This window comes from Odontesthes bonariensis, chromosome 1, assembly GCF_027942865.1.
Source record: "Odontesthes bonariensis isolate fOdoBon6 chromosome 1, fOdoBon6.hap1, whole genome shotgun sequence".
Lineage (NCBI taxonomy): Eukaryota > Metazoa > Chordata > Actinopteri > Atheriniformes > Atherinopsidae > Odontesthes > Odontesthes bonariensis.
The window spans coordinates 402,312-428,580 of record NC_134506.1 but is presented as its reverse complement, the minus strand read 5'-3'; the positions used below and the strand labels follow the sequence as shown (position 1 = coordinate 428,580).

Here is a 26,269-nt window from a genome sequence, read left to right as displayed (position 1 = left end):
AGTTATAAAGTTATAAGATTTAATTATTCTTTCAGGTTTATTGCTAAAAAATTAGATCAATCTGTGTACTAGAGGAATTGGTAATTCTGGTTGCTCCGCTAATTACTTGTGTTAAATTAAAACTGTCAGTTACTTGTTTCAGTTGTTTTCTTGCAGACTTATCTTCCCAATTCACATTCATATCTCCTATAACAATCACCTCTCTATTGAAGTCACACTGTTGCAACATTTCTCTAAATTGTTCATAGAAACTGACATTTGATGAGGGCGGACGGTAGATTACAGGGGCCCTCAGTTCTAGGGCCCCTATTATTTTCCCTTTACATGCTGCCTTTAGGTCAAATCATTAATCGGTACAACATCTCCTTCCATTGTTATGCTGACGACATATAACTTTACATTAGAACTGGAGCATCATCATCACCATCTTCACTCACTGCCCTCACTACCTGCCTGGAGGAGATAAGGACGTGGATGAATCAGAATTTTGTGAATCTTCTGTTCAAACTTATTTTCTCTAACTAGAGGAACAAGGCAGGGGTGTCCTCTGCCACCCTTACTCTTTGCTATAATGATCGAGCCGCTCGCCACATTTGTTAGAAGTAACAGTAATATCCGAGGCTTTAAGTTGGATGCTAGAGAACACAAAATGTCATTATTCGCAGATGATATTCTCTTATATATTTTAGATCCTGAGCATTCAGTCCCCCACCTGCTAAAATTAATGAATTTGGCAAATATTCAGGATATAAGATTAATCCCCATAAGTCCAATGCGATTTTTCTGCACATGACACCAACCGCAAAAATGCTAGCTTTGAGTGGATTCAACCCCACTCCAAAAGGCTTTAAGTACCTGGGCATATTCGGGGTTAGGTTAACCCTAACCCTAACCCTAACCCCAGAATTGGATAACTTATTTCTAGAAAACTATACTACTCTCTCATCCAAGGTCAGATCAGAATTATCAAGGTGGACCTTACTACCATTATCGCTCTTAGGGATAAATTTAATTAAAATGAACGTTCTCCCAAGATTTCTTTTTCTGTTTCAGATGCTCCCTTGTTCCCTCCCGGTAGAATTTTTCAAATTGACCAATAACTGTATCTCGAGATTTATATGGAGAAATAAAAAGCCTCGTATTAGTTTATCTACGCTTATGAAGCCCGAAGCTTCTGGAGGTCTGGGATTACCGAATCTTCAGTATTACTTTTGGGCAGCACAAATAAGGAACCTAGTTTCATGGATAACAATGAGACAAGAATCAATGTGGGTGAATATTGAGTCAAAACTGGTTGAACCGTTGCTCCTCAGCTCCCTTCCTTTCATAGATCGTTTTGAAAAACTAAAGAATATTGATAAGTGTTTTACTGTTGCTAACACCTTACAAACGTGGAAAAAATGTAGAAAGAAAATGGGATTATCCTCTGGTACCTCTGTTCATTCACCTATTTTTTTAAATCCAGACCTTAAATCTCAATCTACCCTAATGTTGGTATAATACAATTTAAGGACATGTTAAAAATGGACTTTAAGGTCAAATCATTTATAGATTTAAAGCTACAGTTTGAGCTCCCAGACATGCTATTCTTTAAGTATTTACAGCTAAGAAGCGTTATCACAGCTCTCATTAAAGAAAAACGATTAAGGTTTGAAATATCTGAATTAGAGGAGTTGTTGCTCTCCTCAGAAACCTTAAAAGGAAAAATTAGTATATTTTACAACCTATGATAAAAGAAAGCCCATCATCATTTGTGTTGGTTAGGAAAATATGGGAGAAGGACATGGGGAAAATATTTGATGATAATGCATGGTTAAATATTTGTAACAACATTCACTTCCCCTTTACAAGTAACAAAATCAAAGAAGGTAATTTCAAATTTATCAACAAAACCTATCTAACCCCTTCAAAAATGCATAAAATATCAAAAGATATCACAGCTGTCTGCCAAAGATGTAGTAAGGCGGAGAGGACGTTCATGCATATGTTTTGGGATTGTAGCCTCTTAAAAAATTACTGGAGCTCAATCCACTCATTTACTGAAGTAGTTTTGGATAGACAGTTCGAACTGTCCAGTAGTCTATATCTACTCAAGGATACAAAGGTCTTAGTGTTGGATCAGTCGAAAAGAAGATTATTCATTTTGATAACTCATTTTGCAAAGAAATGTATACTTATATTCTGGAAGAATGAAGTACCCCCATCTTTTAAGATGTTTGTGGATCAATTATCCTCTTTCTTGCCCTTAGAGAAAATGACTTTGGAGAAATATGACAAGGGTTACCTTTTTGATGATCTTTGGCGTCCTATAATTTCAGGTTTGACAAACTTGAACAAGTAGAGGGATAAACCTAGACACGATATTGGCATTCCGCTTTTTTCTTTTTCTCTTATGCTGGGTAGTAACTATATGTACATATTGAGGTTGAAAGCAAAGCCCCCCCACCCCACCCCGCCAACATTAACAATTATACGTGTATATATACTATATATGCATAGGCCCTAACAGACACTTGGGCATTTATGGATATACATATGGAGGTATGACGGGACATGGGGGTGGGTTTTACGAGACTTTATTAGACTCTTTTTTTTAATCTTATTTATTTATTTATGGATTTATTTTTCGTTTCAGGAATTAGCCCAAGTTTTATGTTTTTAATATATATGTATTTTCTTTTTCATTAACATAACTTCTTTTCTCTCTTTTTTTTCATACAATGTTGTGTTTTGGATCATCCCCGTATGGGTGGGGGGGAGGGAGGTGTTGGAGGAGTAAAAGGGTGGGGTGGGGGGTTGTTGGAGGAGTAAGAGGGTGGGGTGGGTGGGAATATGAATGGGGGGTGGGGGGTACGTTGGAAAATAATTCTTTAAAAGGACTTGCAAGCCATATGAAGAAAGACAATTTATGTTTGTATTATTTGAATGTCCTTTGAAAATACAGTCCCTGACAAAAGTCTTGTCGCTTAGGTACAAGTTGACCTTAAGTGCCCCTCAAATATATGTCTAATCAATTTTTTTACAAAAAATGGCTAATTTCAATCCCAACAGCTTTTGAAATAATGTTTTGGAGCCAAATGAAACTGCTGAAAAGCATTCTAATGTTTACAGCTTGGTAAAGCCCACTGAGTCAGTTTTTGCAAAGACTAAAGTCTTGTCACCTTGTCATATGATGTCCCCAATCCTAGATTACAGCCACACCTGTGATCAATAATTGATCAATCAATTAGTGGGTGTGTATAAAAAGAACCCCAGCACACCAGACCTTCACATCAACTGTAACTTGACCTCTGACAACATGCCTAAGATTCACCCTGAGACCAAAGCGTTGATTATCAAGAGGCTGAAGACCAGATCCACTGCTGAGGTGGCTGACACCTTAAATGTGTCTCAGCGTCAAGTACAAAGAATAAGAAAAAGATTTGAAAAGACTGGAGATGTTTTTGACAAGTCCAGGTCCGGCAGACCCCGCAAGACAACTGCTCGGGAGGACCGTTTGTTGGTTCGAAAATCCAAGGCCAGCCCCTTTTCCACTGCAGCAGAGCTCCACCAGGCCTGGTCACCTCAAGTCCCTGTGTCAACCAGAACAGTTTGTAGAATTCTGTCTCGAAATGGCCTCCATGGTCGAGTCAGTGTCCAGAAACCAGCACTAAACAAAAGGCAATTAAAAAAACGTGTGGTCTTTTCCCAAGGCCCACAGCCTGCTAAAAGGATGGACGCTGGAAAAGTGGCAGAAGGTGGATTTCTCAGATGAATCTTCGGTTGAATTACATCACAGCCGCCGCAAATATTGCAGGAGACCTACTGGTGCCCGCATGGATCCAAGATTCACCCAGAAAACAGTTAAGTTTGGTGGCGGAAAAATCATGGTCTGGGGTTACATCCAGTATGGGGGTGTGCGAGAGATTTGCAAGGTGGAAGGCAACATCAATAGCCTAAAATATCAAGAAGTACTAGCTACCTCTTACATTCCCAACCATAAAAGGGGTCAAATTTTGCAGCAGGATGGTGCTCCATCGCATACTTCCATCTCTACATCAAAGTTCCTCAAGGCGAAGAAGATCAAGGTGCTCCAAGACTGGCCAGCCCAGTCACCAGACATGAACATTATTGAGCATGTCTGGGGTAGAATGAAAGAAGAAGCATGGAAGACTGCATTATTTGCTATTCCTGATGACTTCATCAATAAATTGTATGAATCCTTGTCGAACCGCATGGACGCAGTCCTTCAAGCTCATGGAAGTCATACAAGATATTGAATATGGATCTCACAGCACCACTACTTAATTCACTGATGTTATGCAACATATTTTTGTATTTGAAGTAAATTATTTGTTCAATTTTCACATTACTATCTGTAGGCGACAAAACTTTTGTCTTGTCAAAATCTGACCTTTCTGTGTTCATTAAATGATCAATCTTTCTTCAGTGAAGTAAATTTAATTTAGTATATTAAACATTATTTGGGAGGGTTTTAGCTTTCATATGAGCCATTTCTAAAACCAATGGATTAATTAAAAGTCAGGTTATAAGCTGTTGTTTCTACAAAATGGATAAGTGACAAGACTTTTGTCAGGGACTGTAAAAAGATATTACAAAAAAAAAGAATTTTCTTCAGTTAAACTGCTCCAAAACTGAGGCCATACTGATTGGCACTGTTCACCAGGTTCGACTATTTCTTTTTCTGGACAAGACATCTCCCTCTCCACCCCTGTTACAAATCTTGGAGTAAGAATGGACTCTCAACTTACATTTGAAAATCACATTAAAGGAGAAGTTCACTATTTAAGACCTTGAGTCCCAGTTCCAGCTTGTTTATCAAGAATAAGAAATGAGGAGACCATTTTCACAACAATAGCTCATTTCTATCCATTTTGGCTGTTTTCGCTGGTCCATCCTGCTGCTACAGACAGGGTTCCATTGGGCACTCTGTTCAATGTCCTTAAAACAATACTAATGTTAATTTTAAAGAAAAGGTCAACTCACCTGGTGGTTAGTGGTATTAAAAAAAAAAATGTCGGCGCATTTTATGGTTTTCCATCCGTGTAATCCGTGTTCTTTGCTGTTCAGGAACTATTTTTCATGCTAAATCACGACGCACGTAAACATCCGCTCTATATTTGAGTCTGAGGCTCTAGCCCTGGCGCAGTGATCTGACAGTGAAAGTGAAAGTGAAAAGTCTTCCAAACGGAATACAATTGGATTACAAAATGCTAAATAAAGCAAGAAATAACTTTTATTTCGCAACGCAATTTTTTTGAGGACACACAGGAACATCCATGAACCAGCCGGTGAGTTGACCTTTTCTTTAAAATTAACATTAGTATTGTTGTGAAAATGGTCTCCTCATTTCTTATTCTTGATAAACAAGCTGGAACTGGGACTCAAGGTCTTAAATAGTGAACTTCTCCTTTAAGCATCTGTTTAAAACCTGCTTCTTTCATCTTCGTAATAGCTCCAAAATTCGTCCATCTCTCTCTTTCTCTGATGCTGAAACTCTATATATATATATATATATATATATATTTATATATTAAATTATATAGTTTTTAATATATAGCAGTGTTGCACATTGAGGCTAGTAGCAAAATAAACCATTATAATGTAACAAGAACCCATAGCTAAAAAGAACCTGATTATTTCCCAATGCAAGCCTATAGAAATGTTTGGTACAAGCAAAGGCCATTTGGCCAGGCATAGAGTAAGGCTAACTAACCAATATAAAAAATAGAGTTAAATATAGATGGATAGATGCATATTGTAGGCTATAGCTGTTGCTAAACAACCTATAAAGATTTATGGGCAATATTGAATTCATTACTAAATTGGATGTGAAAAATTGTCTCCAGCCTACATAAATGTGCCTTGCTATAACAAGGTGCTGTCTTTCAAAAGCGCACCTATGCTTCTCTGCTTCTTTATTCACGAACCATACATGACACCGATATAACAATCATATCATTCTAAAGAGCTCGAGTTGAGCTTTCCGTCAGTATATAGCAATCGCCGCTGCACTGCAGAGTGGCCGAGGAAATCGTTCGTCAAATTCGTCTAATTTTTCTATTACTAATTACTGGTATGCAGCTACTATGTTGACGGTACTTTTCTCACCGAATACGGAGTGCACACACGTGTTATACACACCGTTGGAAAGGGCAGAAACAGACCTTTCAAATGGTACCACGCACTCACACATTCACGAAAGTGATGTCAACACAAACGTCAATTGAAACGTGTATGCGAAAACCGAGATTAAAAAAAAAAAATTAAAAAAAATCCCTGAAAATTACCGAGGTCCAGACCTCGCTTTCCTCATAGCTGGCTACGGCCTTAACAATATCGAGCGAACAGGAGCTAATCATTTCTACCGGAGCTTTAGCTAGCTCTCACGGTGTTCAAGACAAGTTGTAGCGAACAGTGACTTAACCCATGTCAAGAGAGCTCCTCAAAAAAACAAAAAAACAATCTCGGCTTTCTAACTATCAAAAAACGCCCAAATCAAGTCTGCTGTTTTTTTAAAACCATCCAGCGTGAACAAGGAATTTCTCCATTCAACACCACTGAGCTTAGTTTCCCAAATGACTCGTCTCGCAAAAACAGGCTAGCAGGTAACAACTAGTATTTATCATCTGCAGCCGTCATGAGCCAGATAACGTGTTGCCCTAAACTTGATTTTCAGCACGCATGTTAGAATAACATTTATGTGCACATGTTTGCCACAGTAAGGCCGATTTCAGACCAGAGCGTGGCGTGGCGGCAGCGAAACGACGGCAGTCTTACGCCGGTTATCAGGCGGTGTGTTCAACTTGGCTTTTCACACCGGACAGTCCGCGGCCGCGGTAGTTCTGCTCCAGCCCTGTCTGCATTCCCCATTCATTTCAACGGGACACCGCCGGCCGCTGCCGTCCAAATTCCGCTCGAGTTCTATTTTCCAAAAGCAGCACGGGACGGAGGCGTCTCCGCGCCGCTACCGCCCGACTACCGCCGCGTCGGTGTGCAAGGACAGATCTGTTTCCATGTATTTTCACCTCCGCCGGTGAAAATCGCTTCCGTTCCGCCACGCTTTGCCGCCCTGGTCTGAAATGGGCCTAAGCGAGTTACCTCAACACGTAACAGCAACACAACCGTGCGACTTTTCCATTTAGCAGCTTTCACCCTAAAACGCGTTGTTCAGATCCAGAGCCATTGCGGATTATTCCATCAGTCAGTTTAGATCCAGCGGGAAATGAGTTGCCATGTCAATCAATAAAAATGTGACTTTGCTGTCTGAATCAGTGGAATATTAGTAAACGAGGACTGGCAACCAGGAGTGGGTTGTACCAGCTGATCAGAAAAGAAGCGCTATATATAATAGCTATTAATCTCGATTGGCTGTAACCATTTGTATACCCCCCCCCCCCAAAAAAACAAAAACTCTTCGGATCTACACGATTCACACAAGTCACCTATTTTGGGACCAAAACGGCGAATTTCGCCGAAAGGTGAGGGATTATCATGCCTGTATTACACCTATTCTCCATGATCTTCACTGGCTTCCTGTCACTTACAGAATCGGGCATTCTCTGTGGCTGCCCCCCGTCTCTGGAACTCTCTCCCGGTCTATCTGAGAGCTCCGCAACCACTGGGCGACTTCAAAAGAGGCTTAAAGACTTTTCTTTTTAAGCAAGCCTATTCTGCCGCCACATGATTTTTATGATGTTGATTTTATCCCTGATTTTAGTTGTACTTTGTAGCACTTTGAGATTTTTGCTAATGAAAAGTGCGTTACAAATTTGATTTATTATTATTATTATTACGGTTAATGACATTTCTGGAGAGAGTACAATATGTAAACCCAGACATTCTAGTTCACATGCCATGTCTTTGATTACATTACATCTAATTGTGTCCTTTACGTAACACATAACCCCCCCAACCTTTTCCATGTTTACGATCATTCCTAAAAATGTTAAAACCAGGCACATTTATAGCCGCATGTGGCGAGTTTACATTTAACCATGTTTCAGACATTGCTAGGAAATCCAAATTTGATTCTTGTAAAAGATGTTGTACTTGTTCACATTTAGAAAGAACACTTCTTATATTTATGTGACCACCTAAGAGTCCTTTGGGTTTGCTACGTGAGTCCCAGATTAATCTAGAGTTGTTCACAGTTTTAAACACTTTCCATTTACGATGCTTAATTATGGCTTTATTTATGCGTCGTTTAGACCTAGTTGCCCGTAGGACTTCAGTTACCACATCCCCATGATTAACGATATCCTCCCAGCGTTGAGTTGTTTCAGTCGTCATCTGTCCAAGATCATTCTCCGGACCACCAGTCTCGTCGTTCGCCGTCTCTTCAACGATATTGACCTCCGAGTCCAGGCTGGCAGCCGCGTCAGCCGCGTCAGCCTTTACTTCCATGTTTCCCCTCCACGACCACCCAGGCCCCAGTAGCCAATCTTCAGAAGCACGTTCACTCCTGTCTGCTCTTCCGAGCTTGACCTCGGCCACTCTCTTCGCATCTCCCGTGGATGTTAAAACAGCAGAAATATCCGCGTTAGTTGAAATGGAAGCAAACCCGACGGAAGAGCCCCATTCCACGAGCTTCAATTCAATTCAATTCAATTAATTTTTATTTATATAGCGCCAAATACAATAAATGTCATCTCAAGGCACTGTAACACCATTCAAAGGATATCTGTTGGAACAGGGAAACACGAGTTAATGACCACAATAATGTCACATATACATAAAGAGAGTAAAGTGAGGAAAGGTGGGACAGATGAGGCCCCCCAGCAGTCTAGGCCTATAGCAGCTTAACTATGGGATGTTTCAGGATTACCTGAAACATCCCAACCATAGGGGGCCTGATAACTGAAGGCTCTGCCTCCCAAACTGGCAGCTGGTTCCACAGAGAGGGGCCTGATAACTGAAGGCTCTGCCGTGACGTTTGCTACATGCCAACCTGGATATACGAAAGTGGACAGTAGCGTAAAACTGCCATACCCAAAATGTTTGTGATTTGGTTTACCGAGTTTACTTCCGTTCCTGGGAGAAACATTGATTAGAATACGGTCCTGACTCAACAAATTTTGTTCCAGTATCTACAAACTTTGAAAGCAGACAATAAATTAATAGTGCCAGGAGTTCCTGAGCCATCTGCACCTGAACTACCTGTTGCGGCCATCTTGTGATGTAGCCCAATCATTGCACATTTATCGCACATTTACGCAGGTTTTATCATTGTAAAAGTCTGTTGCTCACAGGCTTTTGTTTTGTAATATTCTGTTGCTGTTTGCTACGGAACCAGAAAAGAAAGACCGTTACAGGTGCTCCTCGGTCTCTGTGTGAAGCTCACGGAGCTAACCGGCGCTACTTCCTGTTTTACTTGTTTCAATATAAAAGCACGTATTTCAAAATACATTTTTTTTAAAAACTCCTGCATTTACAGCCAAGTTGAATTGTCTTCTCAGCGTAGTAGTTCCAGTCTAAAATATCACTTAAAGGCAAAACACACAACTGATAGCAGCAAGTCATTCAAGGAAACAGACAGTGGAGCGAGGCTTCCAAATAAAAACTACAGAAAGATGCTGATGTTAAAAGTGTGTTTGCACAACAAATGTTATGGCACTTTCATTTATATGGCAGCACATTTAAAATAAAGCTAAATGTTAAAATCTATACACTACTTTAGAATTCATTTTTGGATTCTGCGTACAAATGCGATTAATCGTGATTAATCAGGGAAATCATGTGATTAATTAGATGAAACATTTTAATCGTTGCCCAGCCCTAGAAAGAAGCTATCCCTGAGTCTGTTGTCCGTGATTTTTGTGACCTGTAGCTCCGTCCAGAGCGCAACAGGTCAAACAGGTAGTGGTTGGGGTGGAATGGATCCTTGATTATGATTTTGGCTCTGCTGAGGTAGCGAGAGCTGGCAATTACATTCAGACTGGGCAGAGAGCAGCCAGTGATCTTCTGGGCTGTGTTGATGACTCTCTGCAGTGCTCTCATGTCTGCTGTTGAGCATCCTGCTTACCACACTGTGATGCAGTACGCCAGGATGCTCTCTGTGGCGGCTCTGTAGAACATCCCCAGCAACCTCTCCACCAGGTTGTTCTTCCTGAGGACTCTCAGGAAGTGGAGTTGCTGCTGGGTTGCTGCTGGGTCACATCAGAATGTTTAAAAAAAAAGAGTTGGCTAACTGTTTGTTTGTTTTTGTTTGTTTGTTTGTTTATTTTATTAAACGGTGTCATACACCAAAAAGGTGCCCAGCCCGCATGGGCTTACAAGACACACCACAAGCAACAAAAAGCAATAGTCAAAATAACATCTTCATAATTGATAATCCAGCGTATACAGTCCTCAGTAAACATTAACCCCCCTCAAACATAAAGTGCGCTCCTGCGCTGTTGGTAAGCTTCCAACACATATTGGGCTAAATAAAACACCTTCTCGCTAAACAAATATGTAAGTCTGCACTCATCAGACATAGAAAATAAATCATGACATTCCAAGGTCAATTTAAGGAAGAGTTTAAGTCTAAATACATGGTAAAAAGGACAGTAAAACACAAAATGCATCTCATTTTCCACCTCATTTAAGTCACACAGGTGACACTTTCTGTTCTCCTCTGAGATTGCATGGAAACGTCCAGTTTCAACGTCCAGAGGCAAGATACCACTTCTCAACTGGGTATCTGACCTCTGCGCTCTGCTAAGGTTCAGGGTGACATAGTGCTCTGGTTGGTAGACAGACTTTATCAAACAATACATTCTAAGTTTAGGTTTGTACAGAATTTCTTCTGCCCAATTTTGTTTATAGTTTTCAAATAATATTATCTTAATTTGTTTAACACTACAGGATAATTTATTTCTATATATGTATTGGAGACCTACTTCATGAAATATACTGGAAAGTTCATTTGTCCAACGACTATTTTTTGAAAGGTTCCACAGAAAAATTTGTTTGACAAGTCTGTTGTCAGACATGTTGATGAGTCTATTCCACAGTCGCACCATGTCACCCTTAATCCGCACTTCGCATGGCTCCCATCCCATATCCCCACATACTGCGAGTTTGGGGGCCATTTTGTGTACACCAAGGAAGCAGCGCATAGCTCTGTTCTGAACTGCATCACATTTCCTAGGTATTTGTAGTGCTCAGTATGTGACAAACGTGTTGAGCCAAAACAAAATTTAAACTTAGTCTGTGGTTCTCCCTTCTTCCTGAAGTGCATAATCTGAGTTTTACCTTCATTTATCTTTAATCTCCATTGATTGCACCAATCACGAACGATATCCAACTGACTTTGAAGGTCATCTTCAGTCTCTGCAAGGAGAACTAAATCATCCGCATAGAGAAGAGTACCGACTGTAAAATCACCCAGTCTGACACCAAGAGCTGCTTGCTTAATTTCGATTATCAAATCATTAATATAGATCGCAAACAGTGTTGGAGACAACACGTCCCCCTGCTTAACCCCTGACTGAGTTAAAAACCAACCTGTTCTATGATCATTGATCTGCACACATGCAGCTGGTGTTTTGTAGATGACTTTTAAGGCGTTATAGAATTTGCCATCTATACCAGTTTTTAATAATTTGAAACTCAGAAGGTCATGATTAATGCAATCAAATGCTTTCTGAAAATCAATAAAACAAGTGAAAGTAGGCTTTCTCTCTTGTATCCTAGCATGAACTATAGTAGACAGAGAAAATATGTGATCAATACAGGCTCTGTTCTTTCGAAAACCATTCTGTTCATCTACCAGAAGATCAAATGTTTCCAGATAACTATATAAGCGTCTGTTAAGGATACTGGAGTAGAGCTTGTAGACACAGCTTAGAAGACTTATACCTCTATAGTTTAAAGGAGACTTATACCTCTATAGTTTAAAGGAACTCTAGGATCATTATTTGGGGATTGGTTTAATGATGGATTTATACCACTCAGAGGGAATCAAGCTATACTCAAAGCAGGCAAAGAAGAGTTTACCCAGAATTGGGAGTAAACAAGGCACTTTAAGTAGGTCATTTGACAAGTTATCAATACCTCTAGCTTTTCTTAATTTAAGCATATCTATTGCCCTTTTAACTTCCTCTTGAGTAATACTAATATTTAGGTACCGATTATAAGAATACGACTCTTGCTGCATACTGGTCTCCATAACATTTTTTTCATCAACTAACCTTTCAAGAAAACAATTATCCCACTCTGCTGAGCAATTACTTCCATAGCAAAAGTCAGTTTCCCATTTTTTCAGTACACAATCAACAGAAAAAAGAGAGGATCCATTTTCCAACACCACTTCCATTGGGATGGGTTTGACTCTTTTCGGGCCCAAATTATTTATCAAGTTCCAAAACAACTGAGGATTGTTAGATTGCAAGTGCTCTATTTTTAATGCCTGCCCCCGCTCATATTTTCTTTTACAGGCTCTCAATTTTCTGTCAAAATTCTGTTGTTTAACCTTAAATTCATTCCTTAGTTGTTGCTTCCTCATGTCATTACTATCACACTTTAAAAATATTTTCTCGGCCATCCTCATTTCCTTCCACATTTCTTTCAACTGTTCATTCCAGTAAGGTTTAAGTTTCCCAGCAAATCCACCTGACCTGGTGGAGCCTGGATTTCTATGGACATCATTAGCCCTGCAAATATATTCACAGAATTCACCATACCATTTATCAATATCTTTCTGAAACTGTACTTGAGTGAGCTTATCTAAGAATTCAGCAAACATAATTTGACACTCACTAGTGGAAAGAAATTGAAGAGAGACCGTTTTGATATTTTTCTGAGGATAATGACTAGGTTGAACATTATCTGACCCTAAATGATCCACAGCGGAACCCCCTCCTGCTCGAAAATTTAGGACTAACAATGAGTGATCAGGTACTTTACACCGATCACCAAGCATATTGAAACAGCTGACACTCCCATTCTCAATTAACTCATTAGGACTGTAAATGTTCAACTCAGTACAAGTGCTTAAACAATCATGAGGAGTGATTATATAATCTACAACAGCCCTCCCTTTTACAGATATTGAGGTAAAGTTATCTTTTCCAGGTATCCGTCCATTTAAAATACAACATTTGGAGTCTTTCAAGAGTTCTATCAACATTTCACCATGTTTATTTACAACATTATCCAAACTGACTCTAGGTGGGACATGCATATCAGTCTCACTAATAAAGTCTTCCCAATGCCCTATTCGGCTGTTCAAATCCCCACAGACATAAACAGCATCAGTGTCTACCAGATTATACATCTGGACCAATAGGTGATTATACAGTCCATGAGCATCAGCCCATGCTGATCCCTCCGGAGGAAAATAACAAGAAAAGATTATAAAACAGTACTCTGACACTAGATGCTTAACCTGTAAACCAATTATACCATCTATTGATTTATCCAATACACTGACGCTATATGAACTGAAGACATCATTTTTTACCAAAATACCCACACCCCCCGACCCTTTAGGGGCTTTAATGTGAGTTTTCCTATTATAACCAAACCAGATATAACCATCTATATTAATCACATTTAGACCGGTTAAATGCGTTTCGTTAAGGGAAATAAAGTCGGGCTTAAAGTTCAGTAGCATCAGGAGTCTAAGTTCATAGTTATTATCCGTCCATCCATTTATATTCCAGTGCACAAGGACGAATTGATCATGATTTACGGGCTGGGCGGGTGATCCTCAATGGTCACCCCCCTGTCTCTGCTCCACGCTTCGGCTGTCCTCCACACCTGCAGCCGCAGGGCGTCTTCTCACTCTCCCGTTCCCGGTGATGTAAAACTGTCGGCCAGAGGGTATTTCATCCAATAAAGTTCTGAAGCTAAGTTCCACCAGTCTTTCGGTGTTAGTCTTGGCTGATCGAATGTAAACTCTCCTGAACTTGTCGTCACTTTTCAGCCTCAGTTTCTTGCGCAGCACATCCACTTTATCCTGCACAGAGCCGAATTCCAACTTTATCACCCCGGGCCGTCCTCCTCTCTCTCCCAGCCTTTCGGCTGCCACCACGCCGCAGGGACTCTCCCACTGTAGCCCCTGGATAAGCAGCTCCTTAACAACAGCCATAACGATTTCCCCCTCCACATACCGTACGCCAGAGATGATCACCGAAACATCAGGGTCAAAACGAATACTCGCTTTGTTTTTCACCCCATCCAACTTGGCTTCCAGCTGATCAATTCTCGCCACTACATGGCCGAGCTCCAGATCCAAATTACCTTGAATTTCTTTGGTTTTCAGAGCGAGTTCGGCTTTCAGGCAGTCTCTGTTTTCCGTAATCAACTTTTCCATCGAGTTACGCAAACTGTCCATCTTGGAGTTTAGTTGTTTTTCAAACATATCTTTCATCCCGTCCATTTTATTGTTCAGCGTCTTCAGCTCCTGCAGCACATTGCCTGACAGCCCGGAATCACCTGCAGTGGCTTCTTTCTTATCTTTCATCCTCGTAACTGGCCCGTCATTCGACATATTGGGCACACTTATTATCCACACTTTAAGTGTGCAATTTCACTTGTTTTTACTTACTGAGAGCGGCTCGATTAGTTATGATCATCAGATCGTGAGGACGCCGAAGAGCAACGTGTCTCCCTAGTTTCATCTCATCTCATCTAACTGAATGAACGAATGCCTGCTGCAACGTAGCTTTGCGTATGGAAACTAGCAAACTTGTCTCTTGCAGCCTGGATAGCGTGCTCGACTCCCAATCCTATGAGTTTGGCCAAAGTTATGAGGTCGCTAAACTTCGTTATTCGTTACAAATGAGTTATTCTACTGGAAAGCATGAGTGGTAGCCTACTTCAGCACACATGGTAAAGAGTAAATGGCAGTGTTGGTAGGGTAGGCTTTTCAAAGACTTTTATTTTTTTTGCTTCGCTTGTTAATAACATCAGATGGATTCAGTGCCACAATGTCTTTAGGTAGCTCAATTCTTTTTCATTCTGTACTGTAGCTCATGTTGATTTTAACTACATTCAAGTTTGTGAGCCAGTGCATAGTGGACCACCCCCACATACATTGGTATTTAACTTGATTTTTCTGTTCAGACACTCTAACTCTGACAATGAAGCGGACACTGAGGGACTTTTTCAGTGGGTATGTTGAGGTCATTTCGGCAAAAAAAAAAAAAAAAAAACCCAGCTATATTTAATACATTGGATGTATTAAAACCTGTGTTTAGAATTGGTAACCATCATATTGTATGCATTTAACAGTACCACTGTCAGGAGCAGCAAAGGAGTAAGTGCAGGCCCAGCTGCTAAAAATGTCTATTTCTAGAAATTCAAAATGGTAGACATGGAGAAGATTAATTTTTTCATGTATGAAAAGTGCAATTTTCCCAGTCATAATAAATACTTAGAATCTGATGGTTGTGGTGATAAGTATTTGTGAAAAAGGTAAAACTTGTGAAAGGGCAGCATGAATTCTGGAATGAAACTGCTAAAAATATTACACGGTGCACCTTTAAAGTTATGTTATTGTTGTGATATGTGCATATGAGATAAATAACTAATAAAGAACACAATGTGAATTAACAGTGTGTTAGTAGCAGTGTATTCACATAGTAGAAATGTTTCGCGACATTGACCACTGCGAGTGAAGGGCTCCCCCACTTTACAAAAGCCAATTTAAACACTGTGTATATATATATATATATATATATATATATATATATATATATATAGATAGATAGATAGCTCCCTCGGTAGGTGAAAAGGCCTGCACGAAACTGCCAGAACCTGTAAATCGGGAGAACAGTGCCTATCAATGAGCCTGCTGTTACAACACCAGTCCCTATGCATGTAAACACAAAGCCACCCTCCTCTGCTCTTACCAGAGTCTCTGTTCCTGTCCTTCCTGTGTAGTGTGCAGCCTGCTAGCTTGACTGCAGAGTTGGGGATCAGCGGGTGAAGCCACGTCTTCGTGATGAAAATAATGCTGCAGTTCTGTGCAAAGCTGTTTGTGGCCATCTGTAGCTCCAGTTCGCCAATCTTGTTGGTGATGGATCTGGTGTTGGTGAGGAAGATGCTCGGTAATGCTGGCCTGTGTGGTTGTTTACGTAGCCTAGCATCCGAGCCTGAGCAGCGTCCCCGCTTTTGCTTCCTCTCTCTCCGCCGTCTCTGCCGCTTGGTGGGCAGGCAGACCATCCACAGAGATCCCGGCAGTCTCGCTATGTCCTGTGGGATGTTTTTAACAATAGGGTTTACAGTTTTTTCCAGCAAGCTGGGAACTGAGTCAGAGAAAATATATAAAGGTAAAGGTGGACTTACTGAATCAGATTCCATTTCTGACCATTGGGGTGCGTCCTTGACATTAAAGTAATATCTAATGGTTCTAAGTTGGGCTGCCCAATAATACCACATTAACTTTGGACATCCTCGTCCCCCTTTATTGTTGGTAAATGTAAGAGCGACATTCTAACCCTGGGTTGTTTGTTTTGCCATAAGAATCCAGCAATTAACTTTCCACAGTCACTGAACCAGTTTGCAGGAGGCAGCAGGGGAATATTCTGAAAAGCAGAAAAAACAGAAAAACAGACCAATTAAAATCCCAGACTGAGCAATATTTTTCTACAAAGATAGAGAACCGATTTGATATCTGAAATGTCTTTTGAAATGTCTCTTTGTAGCAAATTAAAAAGGGCCTCTTGACTCTGGTGGTGAGGACCAGCCTGCATGTTGGGGCCCTGTATGGACAGGAGCAGCTTTCTCTGCTGTGCAGGTCCCGTTCTCTCGGCTCCACCACAGGCATGGAGAGGGTCAGTGCAGACATGGAAGAGTACAACTATGTGAGCAAGTGCATTAACACATTGAGCTTCCCGAGGCAGCGTGCGAAACCCAGAGACCGGATCATGATGGAGATCGTCCTGCAGAAAGGTCAGCCTCAGTGGACAGCAGACACACAATTATTGCATATTTTTGACAAATAAATTAGCAAAATGTATTACTCCAGTGATTAAGGTGCACAGCAGTCATATTAGATTATTGTAAAATGGTTTTAAAAAAGGCATCAGTGGCTGTGACATCCTGACATTCAGTCCTTTATACGGGTCATGAACCTGAAAGCTGGATCCTAACATCCCATAATGTCGCCAGCAGCATTTTCTTTACATGTGTTCCCTAATAAGTCAACGTCCACATCATTGAAACACTACACTCCCAGTCTGTTAAGTTTTTGTTTGTTTGTATTTTTCAAAAATCACCAGACTCTACCACAGCTAGTGGACTCACGTGAATGTGTTCAAATGGTTGTGATAGGTTATAACATTCAGTTCGAATTTTGTGACGGTCATTTGTCGCCATATTGCTCATATTGGGAAAAGCATAATAATGATTATAAAAACTTTCATTTATATTGCGCTTTTCCCAAGGTCGCTTTACAAAAACATTTAAAAAAAATAACATTGTCACAGACCAACGAACAAACAAACAAGGACACAGACAGGGTGAAGGGGATTACTGGTTGAAAGCCATGTTGAACTGATGAGCATGATTTTTTCATTTAATAATGAATGAATATCATAATAAATATGTATATGCATATGTAACATCCCAGAAACTGGCGTTGGTTTGGGTATTGGACTGTGCTGTGTTCCATCTGATAACGGATACCCTGGGATCTACATCCACACCCTCTCTCCTGGATCTGTTGCACACATGGATGGTAGACTGCGGTACGTAGAATGGATAGGAGACACGTATATAATCCTGGAGGGTACCAAATACCTCATGTAGTTTCCCTAACCAAGATTTGTGGGGAACAAAATGAAACAAACATAAAAAATAAAAAAAAAAGATAATTGTTATATTGTCGCTGCATATTGATATTTGACTGCAATATCAACATAGTGAGCATTTTACTGATGCTTTCAGAATCTGTTTTTTACAACTTGCATATGTTCAATTTTGTGTAATATCAAGAACATATGTACGACTGTACATACTTACATTTGTCTATTGATAAATTATTTGTTTTCTTTTTTTATATCTGTTGCTGAACTTCCTTCCCTACCATAAGGAGTGGGGATGAGATCGTGGAGATCAATGACACTCCGGTGTGCAGCTTGGTCCTGAATGATGTTTACTCAGTTTTGAGTCAGTGCGCCCCAGGATCAGTGCACATCATCATCAGTCGACACCCTGATCCAAAAGTATGTAATTTCTCCTTGGTGTGCTTTAACCACTGCTAAATTAACAGTTCAATTTCATATAGGGACAGATTTATGAGCGTGGCTCAGCGTTAATGTTTATTTGAAGCCTTTTGCTGCTAGCATGGTCACGCTCTTGGGTTCTAGCTTTTTCCAAATACCAATTCTCGAAATAAAATTTTAATTTAAATTTAAATTCCATCTAAAGACCAAAACTATGTGTCAGTCTGTTCTTACTGGTGCAAAAGTTGACAAATAGTTTCATTGAAGAAAAAAGAAAATTTATTTCCTAATTTTGCAATGGAACACAAGTTTACCAACTGACATGACACAAGGTATGTGTTAAACTAAAAGTCTCTAAATAACTTGAAAAGAATATAAATAAATGCTAATTTTAGGCGTCCTCCCTCCATAATCTCTAATGCAAAAAATAGTGGTATCAATTTATTCTTAGTTCAATTTCATCAAATCATCTTACAATAAACTTTGAACATTTTGGTTCTTGATTCTTTTCAAATAAGAAAAAGAACCTGAAAACTTTTTTGACACTTTTTCTTTGATTCCACAGAGCAACAACCCAGATAGCAAACGGACTCCGGAACGGATCCGTTCCGGATTTAGGGTAGACTCAGTAACGGATCCACAAAACGGACCCGGATCGGAGTCTACTTGCACACCGGAACAGATCCAGATCACGGATCCGTTTATGATACTTATAACGGAGGTGGACTCATTTGGTCCAGAACCTTTATTTATTATGAATTTATTAACAAAAGTAGACACAGATAAAAACTTGCTTACCAACTAGAAATGACTCCATAAAACCCCACCAGTTTAGCCTTATACACCTGAAAATGATTTATTGTGAAGCTGCAAAAGACCTAAAATTGGGTCATTATTAGGAGTAAATGTACAGTTTTGAGGCTGCACAGTGGTGCAGTTGGTAGCACTGTTGCAGGTGTTAGAATCCAGCCAGGGGTCTTTCTGCATGTGCTTTGCATGTTCTCCCTGTACATGCATGGGTTCTCTCTGGGTACTTCATCTCATCTGCTATCCATTGTGCTGTTCTGCTCTCCCTGCCTCCCTCATCCTCCATACCAGGACAGTAACCTCCACCAACCTCCCTGGTGGAGGTTACAGATATATGGGACATTAGAGTATGATCCTTGTGATCATATGATTGGTTGGATACAACCAATTAAGTGGAATTAAGTTCACTTAAAAGAGCTGGCACAAACACCAGATTGACCAACACATCACTACAAGTGGCTAATAAGATAATGGACACACATGATGGAAATTCTTAAATGTATTTATGAATACTCACACACTCATTTAAATGAACAATAAAAAAAATAAACAAGAACTGGCATAACATGAGCTGTGCTGTGCTTAGACATGGTCAGCAGGATGAACCTCGTGTTTTCTGCGTCTGCTTGAGGTTCCCCTATCTGCTGCCAGGTTGAACCACCGGATGGCATGCTTGCAGACATCATGTTCAGTGGAAGCACGAGCGACAGGATTTTTTCTGACAGAATCTGTAATCACATAAGGAGATTTTCAATTAAGTTATCATCATCTGCCATCATAATCACAATTTGTAATGTGACAGGATACACATAGTGATGCACTCCAAAACAGACAATCTGTCACATACTTCAGACATAGAATTTCTAAATATAGGAATGCAGTTTAAGACTAACAAAAATAACCTGTGTATAGTCAGCTTAGATGAATGAGTGTTGAGTGAATGATATAGTGACCAAAACTACCAGGGTTAACTCAAATCTACATTACCTACCTGCAATATGCTATGTGAGCTAGCTAACCACGCTCGCTATGCTATATGCTATATATGCTATGGTATGCTATATCGCTATGCTATATTACAAAGTTAAAAGTTAAATCATAGAGACAGATTCACCCGCTTTCCATCTGCATAAACAAGTACATATTAATAGTTTTAACAGTTTACTTACAGTGTACGATCTGCTGAAGCAGACGTTTCGCTTTTGCTTTCCAACTTGGAATGACACTGTAACAAAGAATGGTGCGGATCCGCCTAGAGTCCGCAACGGGTCCGCTGAACACTGTGTGGAGGCGGGGCGAGCGGTTGATCAGGACGGCGGACCTGCCCGGCTTGAGGGCGGATCCGGCCCGGAGTCCACTGCTATCTGGGAATGCATTTAATCATCCTGACTTTTGACAACAAGGCTGGTATTGGTCCAGTAATGTTAACATTCCCATCATCTGTGTTTTGCAGGTATCAGAGCAGCAGTTGAAGGATGCAATTGCTGAGGCAGTGAAAAAGAGCAAACTGAGAATGGATATGAGCCAGTTAAGCATTGATGGTAAAATTTGTTCATAATCACTTTCCATAAATATAAATGATTTTATTTTTGTTTGGAAAACATGCTTTTGTGTCTTCTATATTTAAAGTATGCATTATGTATCCCCCTGATTCAAAGGACCCATGGCATGCCTTTCCATGTTTTCTGGCTTATCAAAATGTTGATAAAGATTTCAACTCAAAGCTCAAAAAAGAGGCATACACATGTTTTGTATTTTCATGCAGAAGGAACTCATTTTATCCCCTAGTTTCAAACTGTCCTTCGTAAAAAAAACTTTTTTCTACAACCTGGCCACCATCACGTCATATATCTGGGATTTCCCTGTCTGGTCTATTCTCCAGGCAGTGCTCCCAACCAGAGAATGTACATTTTCAACCACGACTGTTTCAAAACCTTTTATTTTCTTTCATTTTCTATTTAAGTTTTTGCGCTAGAAGGAACGAGAGATCCACCACTATTTCTCAAAGGATGCCACTTTGTTTTTGTTTCAGAGATATCTTTAGGAAAATGTATTTTTGGTTGTGAGGGCAAGTTGACCCTTTTCAGCTTCCCCAACGACCCAGCAATCTTGGATCAGTGGATGTGATTTGTTTTTCCTGGTCAGCATCATAGCCATGAAAATGAACCAGTGCAACGCCCACTTTCCAGGGAGACTACAGATAAAAGTCACGATTGTTTTGCTAAATTTGCACAATTCTTAAAGGTGGGGTATGAGATGTTTTCTGGAGCATTTTTTATCATATTGTCTGAAAACCTCCTCACGACCCCATTGCACCCACTAAAATAGAATGTTTGGGGGAAAAAATTTATATTTTAGTCCATTTTAGAGGGTGTAGCAAGAGGAAATGCCTGACCAATAGAAGTAATGATGAGAGTTACTTCTATTGGATTATGACACGCCAATCAACCGTCAGCCCCCCTCCCCCCTCCCCCCTGCGCGTTCACAGACTCGTGACTCGTTCATGTGTTTTGAAGGCGTGGTTTCGAGGAGTTGGCTGAAGGGAGAGGCAAGGTTGTGTATTTTCAAAGATATAGCTTGCAGGAACTGTTTTTCCAAGATCTCAGACCCCACCTTTAACCTCAAGCGGTGAGTGAGACTCTTTGATGTCTGTGTTGTGTTGACATTAGACATAAAAATGGATTTGAATATAAACGTCATGAAAAGGCGTCTTAAGACATTTGTTGTGTGTAAAGGGAGAGGGTATTCCTTCTAGCAACCTCAGTGTAACTAGAGATATTTCTGGTCCTGGGAACACTCCTGTTCATTCAGTATATCAATAACTCTGAACAAGAAGTATTAAACACCAATTTTCTCTCTGGTACAGTGTTCCATTTACACTTTATAAAGCGCTCTGTCAGCTTTCAATTCAATTGAATACACCTTGTATGATTTAAGAATTGTTTTTAACAACAACAACAAAACTTATGTCTTCCCAAGCAAATTTTTTAAAAACTCCCTCTTCATGGTTCTGAGATTGAGTCTGTATCTAAATCAGTGGCAGTTGGTATTTGAAGCAGAGCATGAAGCACACAATTTTTAACCTGAATAATCTACAGGTATCTGGGGTCAGTTATGATCCATGTGTTTTTGTGTTGGTTTTCCTATGTACTGGTTTTTGCTTTTGTGTTTTGATGTTTCCTGTTTCCTGTTTTGTTTTTTTTCATTAGATCATGTCCTTTGATTATTTTCTCTCTGCTTTACTGCAGTCATACCACCAATATTGAACACATGAGTGAAATAAGTAAACAATTTAATGTTACTACAGAAAGGGAGTGAGTTGAAATCCAAGGGAGTTGCTGTCTGTTTCTCTGGGGCAGTGAATGCAGGTCAGGTGGGTTTTTCCTTTGGAGCATGTAACTCTCTTCCAAATCTTAACTGAACAGTGGAAAGGTTGAAGGCAGAGACAAGTTTAATCTGAGAAACGTAAAAGGTTGGATATATCCTCATGGTTCTAGGTAGCTTTAGGCGTACAGAAGAGGGGTTGATTATTCTTTCAATTTCAAAAGGACCAATGAAACTGGGGGGAACGTTTCTTAGACTCAGGGTGAAGAGGAATGTCCGTAGACGATAAACGGGCAGGGCTGCCCGTTTAGAGATCTGGCCATCACCATGGACGACTCCGTGGTGACGTCAACCCGGACCGCGAGGAATCTGGGTGTGACCCTGGACGACCAACTGTCGTTCTCGCCAAACATGGCATCAGTGACCCGTTCCTGCCGATTCCTCCTCTACAACATCCAGAGGATTCGCCCCTTCCTCACCAACAAGGCAGCACATGTGCTCATCCAGGCTCTGGTTATCTCCCGCCTGGACTACTGCAACTCGCTCCTTGCTGGCGCCCCGGCTTCTGCCATCAGACCTCTGGAGCTGGTTCAGAAAGCTGCTGCTCGTCTGGTGTTCAACCTCCCCAAGTTCTCCCACACCTCTCCCCTTCTCCGCTCTCTACACTGGCTCCCTGTAGCTGCTCGCATCCAGTTTAAGACTCTGGTGCTGGCCTACAGGGCAGTGGAAGGAGCCGCTCCTTCATACCTCCAGGCTATGGTCAAGCCCTACACCCCCGCCCGACCACTTCGCTCTGCGGCCTCCAGGCGGCCGGCTGCCCCGTCACTCAGGGGTCCCTGCGCACCATCCACACGGTCACGGCTTTTCTCTGTTCTGGCCCCCCGATGGTGGAACGATCTCCGACTGATGTCAGGACAGTTGAGTCACTGCCCATCTTTGGCTGCAGGCTGAAAACCCATCTCCTCAGGAAACACTACCCTGATCCGCCCTCTTAGGACATCACCTGCTCCGTCCCAGCTCCTTACGCACTTATTTGTTTCCTAAATTGTCTTTGTTTTCTAAATTGTCTTCCCATCTGTCTCGGTACCTAACTTACCACACTTACTCCAGCACTAGTTATGCTCTTAGCTGTTTGGTTTTGGAAGGAAATGCACTTCTGATTTCTTGTGACCTGAAGTTCTTTTGCCTACCGATGTGAAACACACTGATTGTAAGTCGCTTTGGATAAAAGCGTCTGCAAAATGACCGTAATGTAATGTAATGACAACGACGTCTCATGCTCTTCACAAGTCGACTTATTGTCTGATGAGGTATTGCATCCTACTCTTCTTGAATGGCGGCCCTCACGTCAATACATTTTTAAGACTTTTCAAAATAATATTTAAGACATTTTATGAGATTTCAAGAGAATTTTAGACATTTTAAATTCAATTGATTGGATTTAAGACTTTTTAAGACCCTGCGCACACCCTGTTTATTGCATTTAATAATTTTTTTAATTGTCATTTTATTATAATTATCTTTGAATTATTTTTCTTGTTAAAGGGATATGTGGAGTGAAGTCTTGTTCTCATAGCCGACAGAGATGTGAACGTTGTCTGGAGAGGAGCTTCAGTCATTTGACTGTTCAGCGAACACAGAAGACCATGATCCGCTCCTGGAGTGACAACACCAGCAGCCGTCTCACCATCCAAAAGCACCCTATCACACAACATAAGCCACCATCCTGTGTTCAAAGCTTTGACAGACCCAAGGTAACCAATCCTGCCACCTGTTGCATGGGTAGGGGATCAAACATAATGAACAGTTTTGGGGAACAATGTGACAGTGTAGAAAATGGAACTAAAAACTAAAATAGTCTTAAAAGTCTCACTCTGTGTCGTTTTTAACTTTATGTGTCGATTATTTCAATTCAATTCAATTCATTTTTATTTATATAGCGCCAAATACAACAAATGTCATCTCAAGGCACTTAGATAGTAAGTCCAATTCAAGCCAATTGGAATTCAATTAATTAATAATAATCATAATTCATAAAGTAATCCAATTCGTTCATATAGAGCCAATTCAAAAACAATTTCCTAGCTAAGAAAACCAACAGATTGCACTGAAAACTTTTTGTTTTTCGGTCCAATCTCCCGGCCTGAGCGGCGTGCCTGAGGCGACTGTGGAGAGAAACGACTCCCTTTTAACAGGAAGAAACCTCTGGCAGAACCAGACTCAGGAAGGGTGGCCATCCGCCTCGACCAGCTGGGGTTTGAGAAGACAGAAAAAGGGGGGGGGAAGGGGGGGGGGAATGGGGAGGGGGGCAGGGGGCCACCGCGACGGCGGCACTGTAACACCATTCAAAGGATATCTGTTGGAACAGGGAAACACGAGTTAATGACCACAATAATATCACATATACATAAAGAGAGTAAAGTGAGGAAAGGTGTGTCAGATGAGGCCCCCCAGCAGTCTAGGCCTATAGCAGCTTAACTATGGGATGTTTCAGGATCACATGAGCCATCCCTATTCAAGGTAAACACAAGAAACTTGTGCTAACGAAAAAATAAATAATAAAATAAAGTAAAGGACCAGACTCAGTGAGTAATTCCCTATACTCCCTATATAGATCTGCTCCTCACACCACAACAACCATCTTTTTACAGCCACAAGCTACCTCAGCCTCTCACCAACTGCACACCAGTCACAGCGGGGTGGGGATGCAAACCCTGGTTCGGGTAGGGGGAGAAATAAAAGAGGTAAGAGAAGCGGGAATGGGATTCAAACCCTGGTTTGGGTAGGGGGTAATGAAAGTATAGAGGGTGCCAGAGGTGGAGGCAGAACAAGACACACTAGCAGACACACTATCAGATTCAACATACCTAACTATAAGCTTTATAAAAAAGGAAAGTTTTAAGCCTGGTCTTAAAAGTGGAAAGGGTGTCTGCTTCCCGGACATTTACTGGCAGCTTATTCCACAATAGAGGGGCCTGATAACTGAAGGCTCTGCCTCCCATTCTACTTTTAGAAACTCTGGGAACCTCAAGTAAACCTGCAGTTTGGGAACGAAGTGCTCTGTTAGGAAAATATCTTACAATGAGATCTTTAAGATATGATGGAGCTCGGTCATTAAGAGTTTTATATGTAAGGAGAAGAATCTTAAATTCTATTCTGAATTTAACAGGGAGCCAATGAAGAGAAGCTAAAACTGGAGAAATATGATCTCTCCTGTTAGTTCTCATCAGAACTCTGGCTGCAGCATTTTGGATCAACTGAAGGCTTTTCAGAGAATATGTGGGACAGCCCAATAATAAAGAATTACAGTAGTCCAATCTTGAAGTAACAAATGCATGAATTAGTTTTTCTGCATCACTCTGAGACAAGATGTTCCTGATTTTAACAATATTACGAAGGTGAAAGAAGGCAGTCCTAGAAACCTGTTTTATATGTGAGTCAAATGATAAGTTCTGGTCAAAAATAACTCCAAGGTTCCTCACTGTAGAACTAGAAGCCAAGGAAATACCATCTAGAGTAACTATATAGCTAGACAATTTCTCCCTGAAACGCTCAGGTCCAAAGATAACGACTTCAGTTTTGTCTGAATTTAGCAGCAGACAGTTCTGAGTCATCCAGGTCTTTATGTCTTTAAGACATGCTTGTAGTCTGACCAACCTATTGGGTTCATCTGGTTTTATAGATAAGTACAGCTGAGTATCATCAGCATAGCAATGGAAATTTATGCCATGCTGTCTAATAATGTTACCTAAGTTTGAGAAGTGTTGATCATTTCATAAGTGTGAAATAATCAACACACACAGTGTTTAGTTTCTCCTATATTAAAGGAGAAACTAAACAACCACTGGTGCATGGACCAACACAGGAGAAACAGCTCCTCAGGTGCAGCAGTTCACCAACATCTTAAGGAGAAGGGATGTTCTTTAAGGACAGTAATGTCCTCATTCTGGACAGAGAAGATGGATGGTTCCAGAGTGGAG

General features: G+C 40.7%; 1 protein-coding gene across 4 annotated transcripts in view; it reads left to right on the top strand.

The window, feature by feature from the left end:
- Positions 1 to 26,269, top strand: part of il16 (interleukin 16) — a 122,489-nt gene that overhangs the window by 58,046 nt on the left and 38,174 nt on the right. The window contains exons 1-6 of one of the 4 annotated variants that reach the window (XM_075447460.1): positions 15,872 to 16,024; positions 16,638 to 16,884; positions 17,564 to 17,681; positions 18,026 to 18,158; positions 20,419 to 20,506; positions 23,835 to 24,043. In XM_075447460.1, coding sequence (XP_075303575.1) covers positions 15,935 to 16,024; positions 16,638 to 16,884; positions 17,564 to 17,681; positions 18,026 to 18,158; positions 20,419 to 20,506; positions 23,835 to 24,043 — 885 coding nt within the window. In that variant the 5' untranslated portion in view covers positions 15,872 to 15,934. Of the gene's footprint in view, positions 1 to 15,871; positions 16,263 to 16,637; positions 16,885 to 17,563; positions 17,682 to 18,025; positions 18,159 to 20,418; positions 20,507 to 23,834; positions 24,044 to 26,269 lie in introns of those variants that run through there. The other 3 variants (XM_075448196.1, XM_075448921.1, XM_075487474.1) reach the window with 3 other exon arrangements.